Source organism: Nestor notabilis, unplaced genomic scaffold, assembly GCF_000696875.1.
Source record: "Nestor notabilis isolate BGI_N333 unplaced genomic scaffold, ASM69687v1 scaffold2447, whole genome shotgun sequence".
NCBI lineage: Eukaryota > Metazoa > Chordata > Aves > Psittaciformes > Psittacidae > Nestor > Nestor notabilis.
This window is the reverse complement of record NW_009934934.1, coordinates 77,683-93,337: the sequence shown is the minus strand read 5'-3', so window position 1 is coordinate 93,337 and position 15,655 is coordinate 77,683. Positions and strand designations below refer to the sequence as shown.

Genomic DNA, 15,655 nt, shown 5'->3' with positions numbered 1-15,655 from the left:
GCGCATTTTGTTAAATACAGATGAACTGCACCTCTTAAACTCTTCAGCAGCAAGGCTGACATTCTTTGGACAGTAAATCCTCTTCATTTTCTAAAAAGAAATGCTATACACTCTAGGACACATTGATCTGGAGGATGAGTCCAAGCTCATCCAGGCTTAAAAATTCCAGGAAATAGCACAAGCTTTTCTGAATTCCTCTATAGGCTCTCAAAAGAAGTGCTTCAAACATAACATGATAGGAAAGCATTTACGACTGTCACTGGGAGTCTCGGCATTGTCTGTTGATGTGGCACTGCATCATCTTGTGGTGATGAACTCCAGCTCAAGTAGCAGAGACAAAACAGAAAGAAATATGCTTGAAATGAACTTTTCTTACATCACCTTAAATGAAATAGTCAGCAGAGAATAATGTGAGTAATGAAGCAAGGACTTAGATTGTAAGCCTGGGTAAAATATGTCTTTCTGCTTAGCACACTTTCATCTATAAATGGGTAGAAGTATGCACCTCCTTGCTAACTTCAATATTCAAACCAAGCTGGATTTTAAAAGGCTAGCATTACGGAAGTGAGCTATTTTACACAAAGCCACAACAAGTTTTATATCATACTTTTAGTTTCCTCAGGAGTTAGAAGAGTTCAGCAAAAAAGCAGGACATCAAAATAAAGGTGCATCTTGATTTTTTACCCTCCTACTTAAAGCACGGATGTGAATAATGTCCTAATCTTTAATGAGGAAAAAGTAAATGGTTAAAGGACTTGTAAACTGTACCTTTCTTTGTCCCAATTGGCGTTGTTTTCTTTATGATAATAAGCAGAAAAAAACTGAAGATGCCCCAGCAAAAAAGAAGCAGCCATCTTCTCTGCTTCTGTTTCTACTAGGAATTGGTCCCACCAGAAAATGACACAAAAGAATCTTAAAATGATCCAGCTGTACCTTTGCCAGACCTTTTCACAACTCCAAGTAATGCTCTTTAGCGACAAATTACCTTATAATGCCATCCCTTCATTATCTCCAGGCAGGCATTTACAGGTGTCCCTAGCCCTCAGTGGATCTGTGATGGAACAGGGAACTGAGCTCCGAGCTCTCAAACCCAGCGACTTGATCTCCCCTCTTTGAGAACTGGACATTGGTCTGATAGTATGGTAAAACTCGCCAGTCTAGGGCAGAGCCATTCCAAGAAACGGGTTGTGCTGGAGGCATTTGGCTCTCTGGTGCCAAGGTTCATGCCTTGCTTCTATTTTCTGAGGGACTGAAATTTAGGTCAACTCTTGCACACGTGAACCTGCTTCTTTCCTCTGCTCCAACATACCACACTTGTCATGAGTGGGTGACGTAAGGCAAGAAAACCAAACCCTATATTAAATCTAGCTTTCAATTTGAAGTAAATAGAGACAAAAAAATTGAATGATGCTTTATCAGTAATCTGTGCAGATGGGCTGATGTGTTTGAAACAAAACTACTAAGAAACCATGTTGACAAAAGTGCATTATTCACTGAAAAATACACTTACTGACATATTAATGTCTCATTTTCTATTTTGTATTTGAAAAGAAAAATTAATTGCTTTGATAGGGCGGAAATAGAGTATTTTCATTTTACAATAAGTTTCCTTTTTATATATATAAGCCTGAAATAAATATTTTATTTAGAATTATTTTTAAAAGAGCTTGTTCACGCCGGGCACTTTCTCCCCCCTCAATCAAGCTCAATGGTTGATGTTGGGTTTTGAAGAGAATATTGAAATGGTGTCATTTTCCTTCCAGACAGCAAGTCTAGGTCTCACTCTGGTAAAGTTCTGAAGTAGGATAGACTGAAAGAAAGTTTTCCTTACAGTGCTGAGCAGTAAAGAATCCTGCAGAGCATGTTTGCTATGCTTGAAAGACAAACAAAGGCAAGACGACTTGATGACTAAGCAGATGACTAAGCATGCCTGTTACAGAAGAGAAGGGTAATACACAGGAGCCTGGTACTCTTTTTTCCCCCAAGTATTTTCTGTTCTTCACTGTGAACAACGTTCCCTTCTCACAGCCCTTTGGAGGCGTTAATTCAGGGTGTAAGATCAGGCATGTGTCGTTCACGTGAATAGAGGCTGAGACAGGTATTCTAACGAGAACGCCGCAGATTGCGCTCAGCCTCCTGACTCACAGGAACAGCAGGATGCATGACTTTAAGGCTCCTACTTGCTTCAGCTCTAAGATGATCTTTCCAGTTAAGTGCAAGAACAATTCCAGTATGAAATCGGACACTGCAACAAAGAAAGAAGGAATAAGCCCTCACCCTTCCATGGCTCCCCCCCCTCAGCCCCATGCTAACAGATGCTCATCTGCAGGAAGACAGACATATGAAATGCAAAAAATTTACAGGCAGCATCAAAGCACTGTGCATTGCAAGAAGGAAAATGAGCATTTTTTCTTTAAATGTTAATAAAAGGAAACCGAAACCTTGAACAGGTCTGAAAAAATACCCATTCACAATCCTGGCTTATCTGCACAGGGAGAGAATTCTGTATGTGTGAGTCAGTTGCTAAGAAAGTTCTGACTAATGCAGATACACGTCTGACTTTTAAGTCGACATTTCTGCTTTTCCAGTGGATCAGAACTGTCAGGAGAGCTCCCCAGGCAGACCAGAGGATTGCAGAGGAGAGTTATTCTATAACAGCCTAAGAGTTGTGGCATAAATGCTTTGATGGAATTAACAATGGTGGTTTAAGAAACAGCCTCGGACTCTATTCCCAACACTAGCAATTACCACTCCCATAACAGACTCAGAACAAAGGAATAGAATCAGAAGGAAACCAGCTGCAAATTTTCCTGTACGGGCAAAGAGCAAATTCCCTTCTGCTACTGTTTTCACAATGCCTCTAACTAACATCTGGCAGTGGGGCAGGACAGACAGTTGGAGGCAGGAGCATGTAAAGTGTTGCTACTACACTTGCCAAGAGCTCAGCTGTCTTGAGTCCTTACATAGTCTTCATGCCTCTTCTGGTTTTCTCACAAGATGTGACTATGATAAACATCTACTCTTCAGAAATTAAAAATTATCCAAAATGTCTTCCATCAAGAACATCAGCTGAACACACGGTGCATCCGTAGAGTACCAAAACAGGGATGAAATACGATTTCGCTAGGTAGTTGGAAGAAAAAAGTCTTTCAAGATAGCATTTGGCCTGGGTTAATCGCTTCTTCCACTAAAGAAAGGAATACATACTGAGAACATCTTTCTGCCATCTGATTAAGCAATGAGCCAATACAATTGTAAATCTTCCAGAAATTCCCCATGGTTCAACTCAACAGAGGCAATTTGTTACTTCTCAGACCCCATCTCTCATTTTTAGATAATCATTGCATTAATTGTGAGCAAAAACTTCCTATCATGCTGTTAAAAGAAATGGAATGTGACTGCTCTGTGATTCTCCTTAGCAACCTTTGACAATTAAGAGATTGAATTATTCATATGTATTTTTAATATAATAACAATTTTTAAGTTTGTTCACCACACAATTGCTCAAACAGCAAGCAAAACCAGAAGTGTTTGATTCTAGTATCAATAGTGCAACTGTTCATTTCCTACAGCTTTAGTTCCTGATACAACTTATTCTATGTGTAACTGAGGTAAAAAGGACTTAAGGGTACTATTCTATACCCATAATTATATGCTATGAATTGCTTTGCAAGTCATTAGAATTTTGTCTTCTTTTAAATAAGGCAGAATTGAGAATTTAAGTCTTGCCTGCACTTATTTGTATTAATTACAAGTATCCTAAGTACTAGTTCTGTGTATTACTTACCATATTGCATGTAGTTTCATGCAAGTCTGATCAAGTTTGGCATGATCATTCAACACAGTTCTACTCAGACAGGTTGTTTTTTTCTCTGTGTTAGCAAGCAGCACAACCATGGTATTAAAATAGAAATGATGGGATTTGCACCGAGATACATGACAATTTTGTTCAAGATGGGAAAAATACAGATGACACTCACTTTATTTTTAGGCTGAAAAATTGACTAAAAAATCTGATGGGTATCAGAAGGGAAAATATGTCCTGTTTGAGGAAAAATAAATATACGTGCTAAGATTGAATCCTGCCATGTACATTTTATAAACCAAGTTTTTGTTCACTGGCATAAACTGAACCACAACAAGATAATCTGTAGAGGAAGAATGATCTAGTAAGATGACACTGTATTTTTTGCTTTACATGTTATTTTAGACAATGAACAATTCTGTTTAAGTTGGTTTTGCTTCCCTTTAACGTACGTTTGAGCTGTCAGTGTAGTTGCATGGTGTTATTCTCTTAGGCTGCTACTGGACAGCACAGCTAGAGATAGAAATAAAATAATAATAGCTTGTGACAGGTTACATTTAAAAGGTTTGATCAGACTGATCAATGGGGCTTTGCTTTAAAAGCTAGAGCTGAGATGCAAGGAAAGAAAAAATAATGGTTGTTCCAACAGTTTATCCATATCACACCAACCTGGAAGGCATTTGGGATGCAGCCACAGCCTTATGCAAGCTGCCACATACAAAGAAAATTGCTTTTTGACTTCTCAGGCTCCATGATGGAAATTCACATCTGTATTTTTCTTTCAAAAAGGGTTCTTTTAGTCTCTACACTTCACTTACACATTGATTTGATTTTACATTTCAGAAGCTTTATTTTCTTCCCAATCTTGTAATTATTTTACATTCTTTAAGAATCATTCGGGAAACTTATTAATATTTGACAAATAATATATAGGTAACAATAATTATCACCAAGTTACTGTAGATTAGCTGTTACAGGCATGGTTTTTTAATTGTTTTTTAACATCTATTAGCATGCCTCGAACTAACGTTTGTACTGTGTGGTACTAGTTTGTTGGGGTTTTTTCTCCTCCATTTACACAATTGCCTTTTGGGTTTTGTGTTTCCTCAAGCTCCTTTTACCCAGAGTACACACCTCTGAAAATAATCTCATCCAGGTTGATTCAGTTCTTGTTTCTGTTCAATTTAAAGTTATTTTCTTTGGCTCACAGCAGAACATCACACCGTCTCTCACAGAGTTATTGAGGATTTTCAACCCGTATCAGCAGCTCATCAGCAATTACTTTTCCGCACACAGATCCTTAAAGATCCAGGACATGATGATTTGTTACACTTTCTGTGCTGAAACAATCATAGAGGGAAGTTCCTTAAACAAGTTTCTACCAGAAAGAAAGTGGAGAGATGAGCACTTCCAATAATGGTAGATCCTCCACCTCCACCTCAAAAATTTAAAATGGAATATTTTTGGGACCAGGCACTACGAAACTGTGCATTTACTGCCTTGATTTAAATCTTTGGATATATTAAAATCCTCAGCTTGCCTGACCTTAATACTGTGATCCTCCAATAAATTAATCATCTGGCTTTTAGACTGGCTTCATAACATCCGGTGGTAAAATTTGTCTGTCTTTCCCACTGCCAATGGAAATTTAAATAAGATATTCTAGTTTTGGTGATACAGTGGGATTTATATTCACATGATAAGGGGTGACTGTAATATGCAGGAGGTATTAACAAATTCAGTTAAGATTTAGTATGCAACTTGCACGAATTTATTTCAGTAGATACCTTATACATCTTTTTAATAATTTGTTTTGCTTTTTGGGCTTTTTACCAGCAGCTTTTGATCCCAAACAAAACCAGGATTTCTCATTCCTTTATATCACATGGTGACAGTCAACAAGGGCTTACTTTTTTAGGATAACTATTTAAAATAAAAATATCATTCTGCTCTACTATAGTTTTTAAACATTAAGAAGCCCAGTCTTTTACCATTAAGTCTTCCTGTGTTATACAGAGTGGCTAAAAGAGAGCCTTTAGTAGTACCTTCTCCATTTTAGGTTAAAGCAAATCCATGCTACCAGTGAAAAAAGACCCAAGCTGTCTTCACCCTTGCTAAGCGTGAAAATGGAAGTGAAGGAAACCATGCTGTAGAGACATTCACACTCACTGTATGCCAGTTAGCTCTAACTCAGAGGGAATTTATCCCCTAGTCGATAAACCCTTAAGTCCTGCTAATGCATTGTGGGGACTTGCCATCTGGGATCACAGGTAGCTCTGATATTTCTCTACCATGTTTGACTGAGCAATGTCAGAAATACACAGCCTGGCAAGCCTCCGTCTTCCCAGAGAAGCTGTAATTTCAAAAGGCAGATGGCTGAAGTCCACAGGTACAACCGTGTTATCAAACCAGCTTCTGGGGTGGGTTTGGAATCCAGTTGTCTCAGGTCTAGTTAATCCCGACTGGGAATTCTGTATCATGCTGATAGAAGAGGCTTTGTTTACTGTTTTCCTACATAGTAGTCACTGTCCTTCAGTCATATCCTTTGGAGTTGTTTTCCATCCAGTTGGGTAATTCCCTAAAAATATGTTGCTGAATCATTTCTCCTTGACCTGCTGTGTTTTTACTCCTCCAGCATTTACTGAGTGATAGTTAATCTCCATGTTAACACTTCCAAAAGCAGCTGGAATGACAGTGACTGTACCCCCTGCTGTTACAGCTAGGGCTGCTGTGATTATATTGCATTCAATTTCAGTTTCTGTTTCAAATTCAGTTTCTGATTCACTGTTTCCAGTATCACTAGCCAGTGTGGAGAATCCTTGTGGAATCTGAACAGACCTGCCAGAAACGTCTTAGCTAGCTTAAGCACTAGCTCAGGTGTCTCTTCATGGCACTGTGCCATGCAGCTATTGTCATGTTTTCAAGGGCTTCTGGTTCGCCCTTGTTAGAGTTTTGTCATCCAGATGCAAAGTCATAACTGTACTTACCATGTGGATTTTTTCTTGTTTCTATACACAATATATTCTGCCCTGGGAATATCTGAATGTTCTGTGCTTGTCTTTCACTTTTAAATATTTTTATGCTTTTATCCTAAAGCACTGTCACTAATGTGCCATTTCTAAATATTTGCACTTCAACTTCTACTGCTGTTTTCTTTTTAGAAGCATAATTTTCACCAGGCTTGCAAATAACAGCTATTCTTTGCAAAGTCAATTCTTTCTATTCTCTAAAGTTAAGTTTTCCTGGACCTAACAATCCCAAAACATCCAAGTTCTGGTCTGTCTGCTAATTCTCTCATCCCTGTGACTCTACTGTACTGAGCACGTTGCGATATAACAATCGGCACTCTCACCTGTCACCTAGTTTCTTCAGAAATAGAACTTCCACTTTCCCTAAGGAACACTGTTCACTGTGCTCCTGATTAAAAACAAAATGTCTTTTTCTGCCTACCGTCATGTTCCTTATGATGTACAACGTTGAGCAATACTGATCCTGGATCTACCGCTTATCATCATGAGCGTATTCTCCCACTTGCCCTTCTCTGCACTCAAATTGTTCCTAGCTATCATTTGCTCTAAGAGTTGTCTGAAAGAAAACAACGGGTTCAGAATTTAATGCAATAAGTCCATTTTCTTCAGAAGCCCAGGAAGTTTTGCTCATCCACACAAACAACCAGTTCAGAGAGGACAGGTACATGAAATTTCTCTTTCCATCCTTTTTTTTGAACCTCCTCCCCCCGCCCCCGATTTCACACTCCTTAGAAGATTCTTTGCCATTTGAAACAAAAATAGCCATCAGTCTGAGCATCATGAAACTTCTTAACAGAGAATCTTAGCAGTGTCATCACAACTACTGCTTCGCTTCATCATATTCCAATGCATCAGCTTCATTCTCCATTTAGCTTGAGCGCTGGCAAACTTAATTTCTGCACATACCCACACTTCAGCACAATATAATGCAAACTCCTACACTTCCCAGCCATCTCTACAATGTGCTCATTTGCTCACTTAATACTGCTAAGAAATGAAAAAATAAATGCTGTAAGTGGGAGTAGTTCTACTAATTTATTGCAATGAAATAATATTCTAATGCATTGTAATGCATTTTTAAAATGTAATTTTCACAGTCATACAGACAATAACTGTCAAGATGCTTTAACAGACTCCTGTTCTCTTTTACCACATTATCTGTTTTAAGATGCATGAACACAAGAATTCTGGCTTTCAAAAGTGGCAATCTGTTTTCAAATCCTGGGTCTTAAGGATCAGGTGAGACACATGATCTCAGAAGCTCTAAGACCACTAAGGAACTACTATCTAAAATCATTCAAGCTCATTTCCTACCCATTGCTCAGGGGCAAGGTGTACTGGTCTGGTTAGGAGGGAATTAACTTTCTTCACAGCAGTCTGTATGGTGCTGTGTTTTGGATTTATGACCAAAACAGTGATTAAGATACCAGTGCATTGGCTATGGCTAAGCACTGCTTGCACAGTGCCAAGGCCTCCTGTGTTTCTCACTCTGCATCCCCACTAGGTAGACTAAGAGTGGCCAAGAAGTTCAGAGGGGACACACTGGGGACAGCTAACCTTAACTGACCAAAAGGATATTCCATACCATAAGATGCTGTGCTCAGCAATAAAACTTGGGAGGTTTTTTTCCCCAAGTAGGGATTGCCCAGAGACCAGATGGCCATCAGTCTGCTGGTGGGAGAGGTGAGTTACTGCCTTCCCATCACTTCCTTTTTTATGTCTGTTTCTTTGACATATTAAACTCGACCTATGAGTTATTCTTGAGTTTGCCCTTCCAATTCTCTCCCCCACCCCACCGTGGAGGAGTGAATGAGCATAAGGACCCATTAGTAAGAAACAAAATTGCAGCCAAAAGACTTAAGCTGGGTTATCTATTCCTATAGGTCATTCCATGGGCCTCGAGGAAAGATAAAAATCCAGCCAGCCAGCTACTGATGGTTGTGTAGCATAACTGTGAAATCAAAAGATCTGACCAACATTAACCTATTAAATTTAAACACAGATCTTGAAAGAACTATTCTAAAAGATCTGCACGGAAAGGTCTCTGTGAAAACCAGATTTCTACCTCTGACAATTTTTTGTTTAAATGCTAGAAACCTCTGAAATGTTACAAGGCATTAAAAAGCTACATTCACCTCCGGTGTAAAAAAACCAATCCTGTTCCTCTGTATACCTTTCCCCCAACTTTTCCAAATCATACTTCAGTAATTTGTCTGTATAGGTTGCTTTCATTTTTCCCATTGCTTTTTATGCTATGTCATAGGCTTACTACAGTGTATTATCCCATTGAAAGGGTCCATTAAACTCTAAGCAACAGTGAATCTCTAAGTTATATGCGTACCCTAGGATGGAGTTAAGCCTGGTCATCATCTACTGTCTGATACCATCTCCACTCAATTATGTAATAGGAAACAGAGCATGCGAAGGTGGAGACATAAGTCCATTCATCATTGCTACTCAATTTCACATTACTTAAAATACTAATGCTCTCAGTCCTCCCAACAACACAGGTTGTCTGCCTCCCTGTCTGCATAGTTAATCTAAAGAATGTATTTCCTACTTTTCCATTGCAAAAGGACACATTTTCTTTGCTTCTCTGACTTTCATTTTGTAGAAGCCTCCTCCTTCTGCCTGAGGATTGTCTGTCTACATGTACACCTACATCTTAAATCCAACTGCTTACTAGAATCATTAAACGGTCCTTCAGGAAGGAAGTTCACTGTTTCCCCCCGGTCAGAAATACTCTCAAATTATTTTTGTAGCTTGCACTTGCAAGTACCTCTCCTTGTTTATTTAGCTTAGAATCTGTGGCTGAATCACCACAGAATAGTGTAAACTGGATTTATACTTAAATTCAATACCCAGAGTCCGGCTTCCACAAAACAAGTCGAAGGGTAAATACAGCTAACTAACTGACGTCTATAACATCAGAAAGACAAGTTATTTATGCCTGAAAGTGCCAGCCTTTTGTATGGCAATTCAATCACCATTTAATTTTGGTGGGGTTGCAGTAAGAATTAAAAGTTCTCTGCAATAATGAATCCTCCCAAACTGACATATGCGACACTATAATTAAAATCCCATACCTTGTGCACCGTGAATTTCAGAGTAGCCCTCTTAATATCTTTATATCGAGAAAGTAAAAGGTTCAGAGTTGTTTTCATGGAGTTGATAGTACAGTCAGGTATGCCAGAAGACACTATGTTTTGATTAGAGACCTGTCCTGTCTCCAAACTTACCCACAGGTTCTAACATGATAGTGCTACCCCCAAGGGGGAGCAAATGCAGAACGTTATGGGCAGCTGCTACACCCAAACATGTTTCCACAAGCTCACCTGAGGCATCATGCCTATCAGAGAAGCTCTCAGGAGCTTTGCAAGTACAGTGCCCTCTCATAACCCTTGCCTAGCGTACCAGTATCTCTGAAAGCTTTCAAGATGATAGGGAGTTACATAAATGCCAAGTACTCTTACGTGTAAAAAAATCAAAGGTCATCTAAAGAAATATATTCTGCTGCTGAGGGATGAATAATCCTGAGCTTGGAATACGCTTTCTAGTTTTCCAGCAAGACATGAAAGTGCTACTACTTGATGAAAACACAAGGGACGTAGCCATCTATGATTAGCATCAGGCATATGTCTTGTCATAATCTGACATGTCAGTTTGTGGCAAACTTGTCACAGTCAATGTCAACACATGACTTCCTTTACTATCAACAGACCTGCAAACTTCTCTGTTAAGGTGAAGAGTGGCTATTTTACACTTGCACTTGCCTGACCAAGAAAACCTGTTAGGTATGTATACACCAGGTACTGTTTCTCTTCATTTTTATAGTCTGATTGCACATTTTTATATTGATGAGATATAACACCTTTGACATCAACAACCATTGTTCAGTCGCACATGTCTCCTTTATAACTCCATATCCTGTTCTACATGTATCTATATTCCCTCCCGGAAGGGAGTATGAGAAGGGAGCTGCTATAGCAAGCTAAATGAAGGGTCTTTTCAGTCTTCTCTTTATCAACCATCTCTGTGTTTCCATGCTACACACTTTTTGTTATACATCTGCATTCATATTTACATCATTCTGTTCATTGCCCACTCGAAACCCTTAAGAAGCGCCACCAGTGAAGATAAAATAACCTATATTAATTTAAAATCATATCTGCCAGTCCTACATTGCTGCACACTGTGCTTCTTCCAAAGGCAGCTACACAATTAGAGGTACTTGGGTGCATAAAGGGACACGGAGGTTTCTATGGCAATTATTCATTTTAATTGAAAATTGTGTAAGGAAAAACTCATTCCATGTGCAGCATGCAATTTGCATTTGTTGCCAAAGAATCTGAACTGGCCCAGGGTGAGCTGTGAATTTGTATTTTCCAGGAAGACACGATCTTTAAAATTCTGTCTAGGTGGGGGAAACCAAAGAGGGGGGGGTCTGGGTAAGGATGTTAAGCCTATTAAAATTTAATCCCATTTCTCCATTTATCAAACTACACTATTCTTTGTTAGGTAAAGATTTTATGCTTCAAATGAAAGAGGAAGAGTTAAAAATCAAATTGATAAGCAATGTCCTTGAAGCTACAAGGTAGAGGAACCACAAAAAAAAAAGAAGTACCAGAAAGCACAACAGAGAGACAGCACACTGAAGGAGACAGGTCATCAATGAGACCAATGAACAAGATCAAACATTAGTATTGTCACATATTTTAACTACTGTGTGTTAAAATAATAATGAAGACAAAGTTAACTCCAGCTTTTACTTATTTTAGAGTGTAAAATTAAGAGTCGGAGGGGAGCATTATTTTGCCTTAGCTAATGAAATAATGCTATAAACCAAAATAAAGCTATAACTCATTTTCCTATAGGAAAATAGGATTTGTTTTTCTTCCCCCAGTTCCCATTACCCCAATAAGTCAAGCACATTTTAGGCCTAAATTGACAGCAAACCCCAAATCAAGCACTTGGAGTGATGAGGACCTGGAAACAACCTTTGAAATGTGGCTTCATGTTCACTAAATTTATAGCATTGCTTTTTTCTGAAACGAAACTCTATGCATTTTTTATCTGTATCATTGTAAGACTGTATAGGCCAGGCGCCAAAAATATCTCAAGTTAAAAACTGTCTTTGCCCCCTTCATAAATATTAAATTGCTAGGAGGGTGGTAATGGAGGTGTTCTTTACCAGCCACAAAATCCTCCTACCTGAGCAAAATCTGTACTTAAGAACATGTGGCCGTGGCATGTTTCTGGTTCTCCATACATGGCTCTCCATGTATGGAGAACCAGAAGAGTAACTTTAACAGCGTAGCTTTGGTATTAGTGTATTTGGCTCATTGCATTTCCATGCTTCCTTAGAATATCTAGAACAGAAAAAGGAAGACTACGGCTCCTAACTTCAATGTCAATGATTGCATCACAGTTCAGTAAAAAGCAAATGGCACGAGCATGCTTTTCATAATATGTAATCCATTTTGAATGAAATGGAGACTAATAGTTAACTCCTTGTTGAAAGGCATGGGACTGGGAAGCAGACATCCCCTCCCTGTGCACAAGCAACTCTTTTATCCTGGCCCGCAGAAACTTCTATATTGGTCAGAAACTGTTTTTTCAAGATAGAGGAATCAAATGGGTTCAGAAAGAAGTGTGAACATGAGAGGGGTCCCACCAAGCCTAATCTAGAAGCTGAGGGCTTTTCAATGCATGGACAATTTGCTGTATTTTTGTCACTTGTTCTGCCATATGTTGACGGCTGTCATCTCCCGTATCTCCTGCTGCAGTTTGGACCCTCTTTTGATACTTAACTGCCTTCCTCCACTTTACTACCCGATTCTCTCATATTTATTAAAATATAGAGCAATCAATAGAAAAGTTCCCTGAATTTTTTGTTACACTTCCAGACATAGAAGACATAAACATACTGTCATTCCTGCGTCTGCCATTCTTACAGAAGGAAAGTAAAGTTAAAGGCACACACATTTTATTTAGTTCTGACCATGGTAACATCAGCTTTGACAGATATAAAGGCTACTGGTGGTGCTCCTCTTCTAAGGGTCTGTTTCCTACACAGAACTTAACCCTATACCATTGTATACTCTACACCTACTCAACAGTTTTCATGAATTTTCAGGGTTTGAGAAACACAGCTATTAAACAGCAGTTTTCATGGCGTTGAAAGGAAAACTAAGATCTGAAGGCTGGTTTTGGCTAACATTAAAAGACAGGTTTGAAAAGACCTTGGCTGAGGCATTGCTCTCAATAAATTAAATGTAATGACTGGATCTAGTAGAAAGCTGCTTTTTATAGCCAAATTATATGGCTGGCTGGGAGAGGTGGTGGAAAAAAAAGCCTTTACAGTTACACTTGCCATCATTTACTGAGAAAACCAGCAAGATATCACAGCCATGAACATCTCTCTCCCTTTTGACTCAGACACGCCAGCATCAAAGCCTGTAAAGGAAATCTCTTTCTTACTTATGAAAACACATACATGCACACACAGAAAAATTGCCCATGAAAGCTGTAGCTTTATTTTCAGAAGAGGCATGTTTTCCATGTAGGACTCAGACGCACAGCTTACTCCCCTCAGTATATTCAAATCTGGACACATCACATAGAATACAAAGCTCTACCAGCGTAACAAAGACTAAATACTTCTGTCTCAAGGACTTAATTTTTTCTTGACCATATCAAGACGTTTTTCTGTCTAACAGATGTACAGTAATCCCTAGATAAAATGAGTCAAGTATTTCTCAATGTCTTGGGACAAGCTAACAGTTCAATAACGAGTGTGGTCCTTTAAATTTACACACTTCAGCTCCTCACATTTCCTGTGGGGAATATAAATTGCTCCTAAGTTCTTACTATGCTGCATGCCATGCAAGTTCTTTTGCTTCAATTCATTATATTAAAAAGTAATACAAACTTCAATTATTCGTTGTAAAAGTACAGATTTAGCTAAAGTACACAGAAGATTCAATTCACGCCAAAATGGCCACAAAGCTCAAATTAGGCTATTTGCAGTCCTCCCATGTCCTTCTCAGCATCCTTTAAAATGTCAATTATTTTATAAAAGATACAGATTTGCTGAGTATTGATATGCTCTAACAGACAAGTTCTCTCTGCTTTTAGTTTTGCAGACATTATTTACCCATCCCAAACCACTAATAATTACAGGTAAATTAATATAGGGGTCCATATGAGTAAAGGTGACAGGACTAGACTTAAAGCTCAAAAGTTTGCTCCTTATAAACCTCTCATCTTCAATCCTGTGTTCAAAAGGTACTTATGATTTCAAAGAAATTGCAAATCAAATGATTACACGCTACAGGAAATTAGATAAAAGAGAAAGGAACCACTTCAACACCATCAAGAGATTCAATTCAGCTATTATATTAATAGCAAAAAACCCCATATTTTGAGTGCAGCTTCGGCAGGTATAAAATGACAGGTTTTAGACTCTACTTCTATTGAAGTGCATAGATCCACAAAGCATTTTCAGTCCTACAAGGTGTTTTAAAGTCTTGTCACCATTCAGCAAAGCATTTGGACAGCAGCTCTTTAATTTCAAGCACAGGAATAACTGCACTTGTTAAAATATGTTCTAGAGTATGTAGCACCTTTCAGAATAAATTCAAGCACTAGAATTACGTATAAAATATTGTTAAACTTCTGTACCACTGAAATCAACACCCAAGCTTTTGCATTTTGAAGCCAAGCAACAAATTTATTCCTCACAACTTCAGTTTTAATTTCTTTATGGAATATAATGTAATCTTTATCTTAACATTCTATTATGTAAAATGTACTGCTTTTTCATTTTGGATTAGGATAAAGATCGCAGAAATATATCCTACTGCAGTGATAATGCTGTTCTTTTTGTAGGGAATGCCTTTTTTCCCCCCTCTAATTTAACTAAAACTAAAAAATCTGTGCACGTTATCATCGGAAAAAACAGGGCACTAAAACTGAACTTTTTTATTAGCTGTTAAGAACCCCTACCACAGCAGCTCTGTATTGCACTAACAACAGAACTGCAGTACACCTGAAGCAACTAGTGGAATTATACACATGCAAGCGTAACATATATATGTGCGCACACAAACACACACTAATAAAAGCAAGTCACAAGGTTTATGGACTACTTCCCTTGCCAGCTTCTCACCGCCCATATATGCTCATCCAAGATATTTTTCAACAGTATTTTCCAAATTAACTTGCAACAAGAATTTCAAATATAATTCTTTTCCTTTAATAATAAAACACAGTTTTGTATGGAAGACAGTACTTCAGTGATCCACCTAAAGAAGAAATGATTATATCATAATTATAGCTGAAAACATCTATTCCTAGCAAATGTTTTCACATTAAAATATTCAAGGGAAATGGCTTTAAACATTTCTTTCTTAGAAAAAATGATGCAGAACCATGAGCTCAGGAAATGATTTACCTTTCTTGTCATCGAAGTACAGTGTCTGTTGAGCTGGATTTGACCACTGGAGGGAGGTGTTATCATTTTGATCGACCCTGCAGGTCAAATTTGCTGTTCCCCCTTCAACAACCGTGACGTTCTGTGTAAGTGGAAACTGCCCTTGGCTGCCTGAGGAGGGAGGGAAGGGATGGAGAAGGGAAGAGGGTGGGAGAAAAAGAAGAAAGGATTTAAGCTGTAAAACTGAATTTACTGCTGCAAATTCCCACAGGTGACAGAGCCTGAATTCAGTGTGATCTATTCTGAACAACAAAAGGTAGTACAATAAATTGAAATAAAGTTATATTTGCAATATATTCTCTGTATCCAAGAAACAGATTAACGAAG

General features: G+C 38.4%; 1 protein-coding gene across 1 annotated transcript in view; it reads right to left on the bottom strand.

The window, feature by feature from the left end:
* CADM2 (cell adhesion molecule 2) overlaps positions 1–15,439 on the bottom strand; it is a gene marked incomplete at its 5' end in the record, with an annotated part of 173,812 nt that extends 158,373 nt beyond the window's left edge. The window contains one exon of the mRNA XM_010017566.1: positions 15,290–15,439. Within this exon, the coding sequence (XP_010015868.1) occupies positions 15,290–15,439 (150 nt within the window). The remainder of the gene's footprint in view (positions 1–15,289) is intronic.
* Between the last annotated feature and the right edge of the window lie 216 nt (positions 15,440–15,655).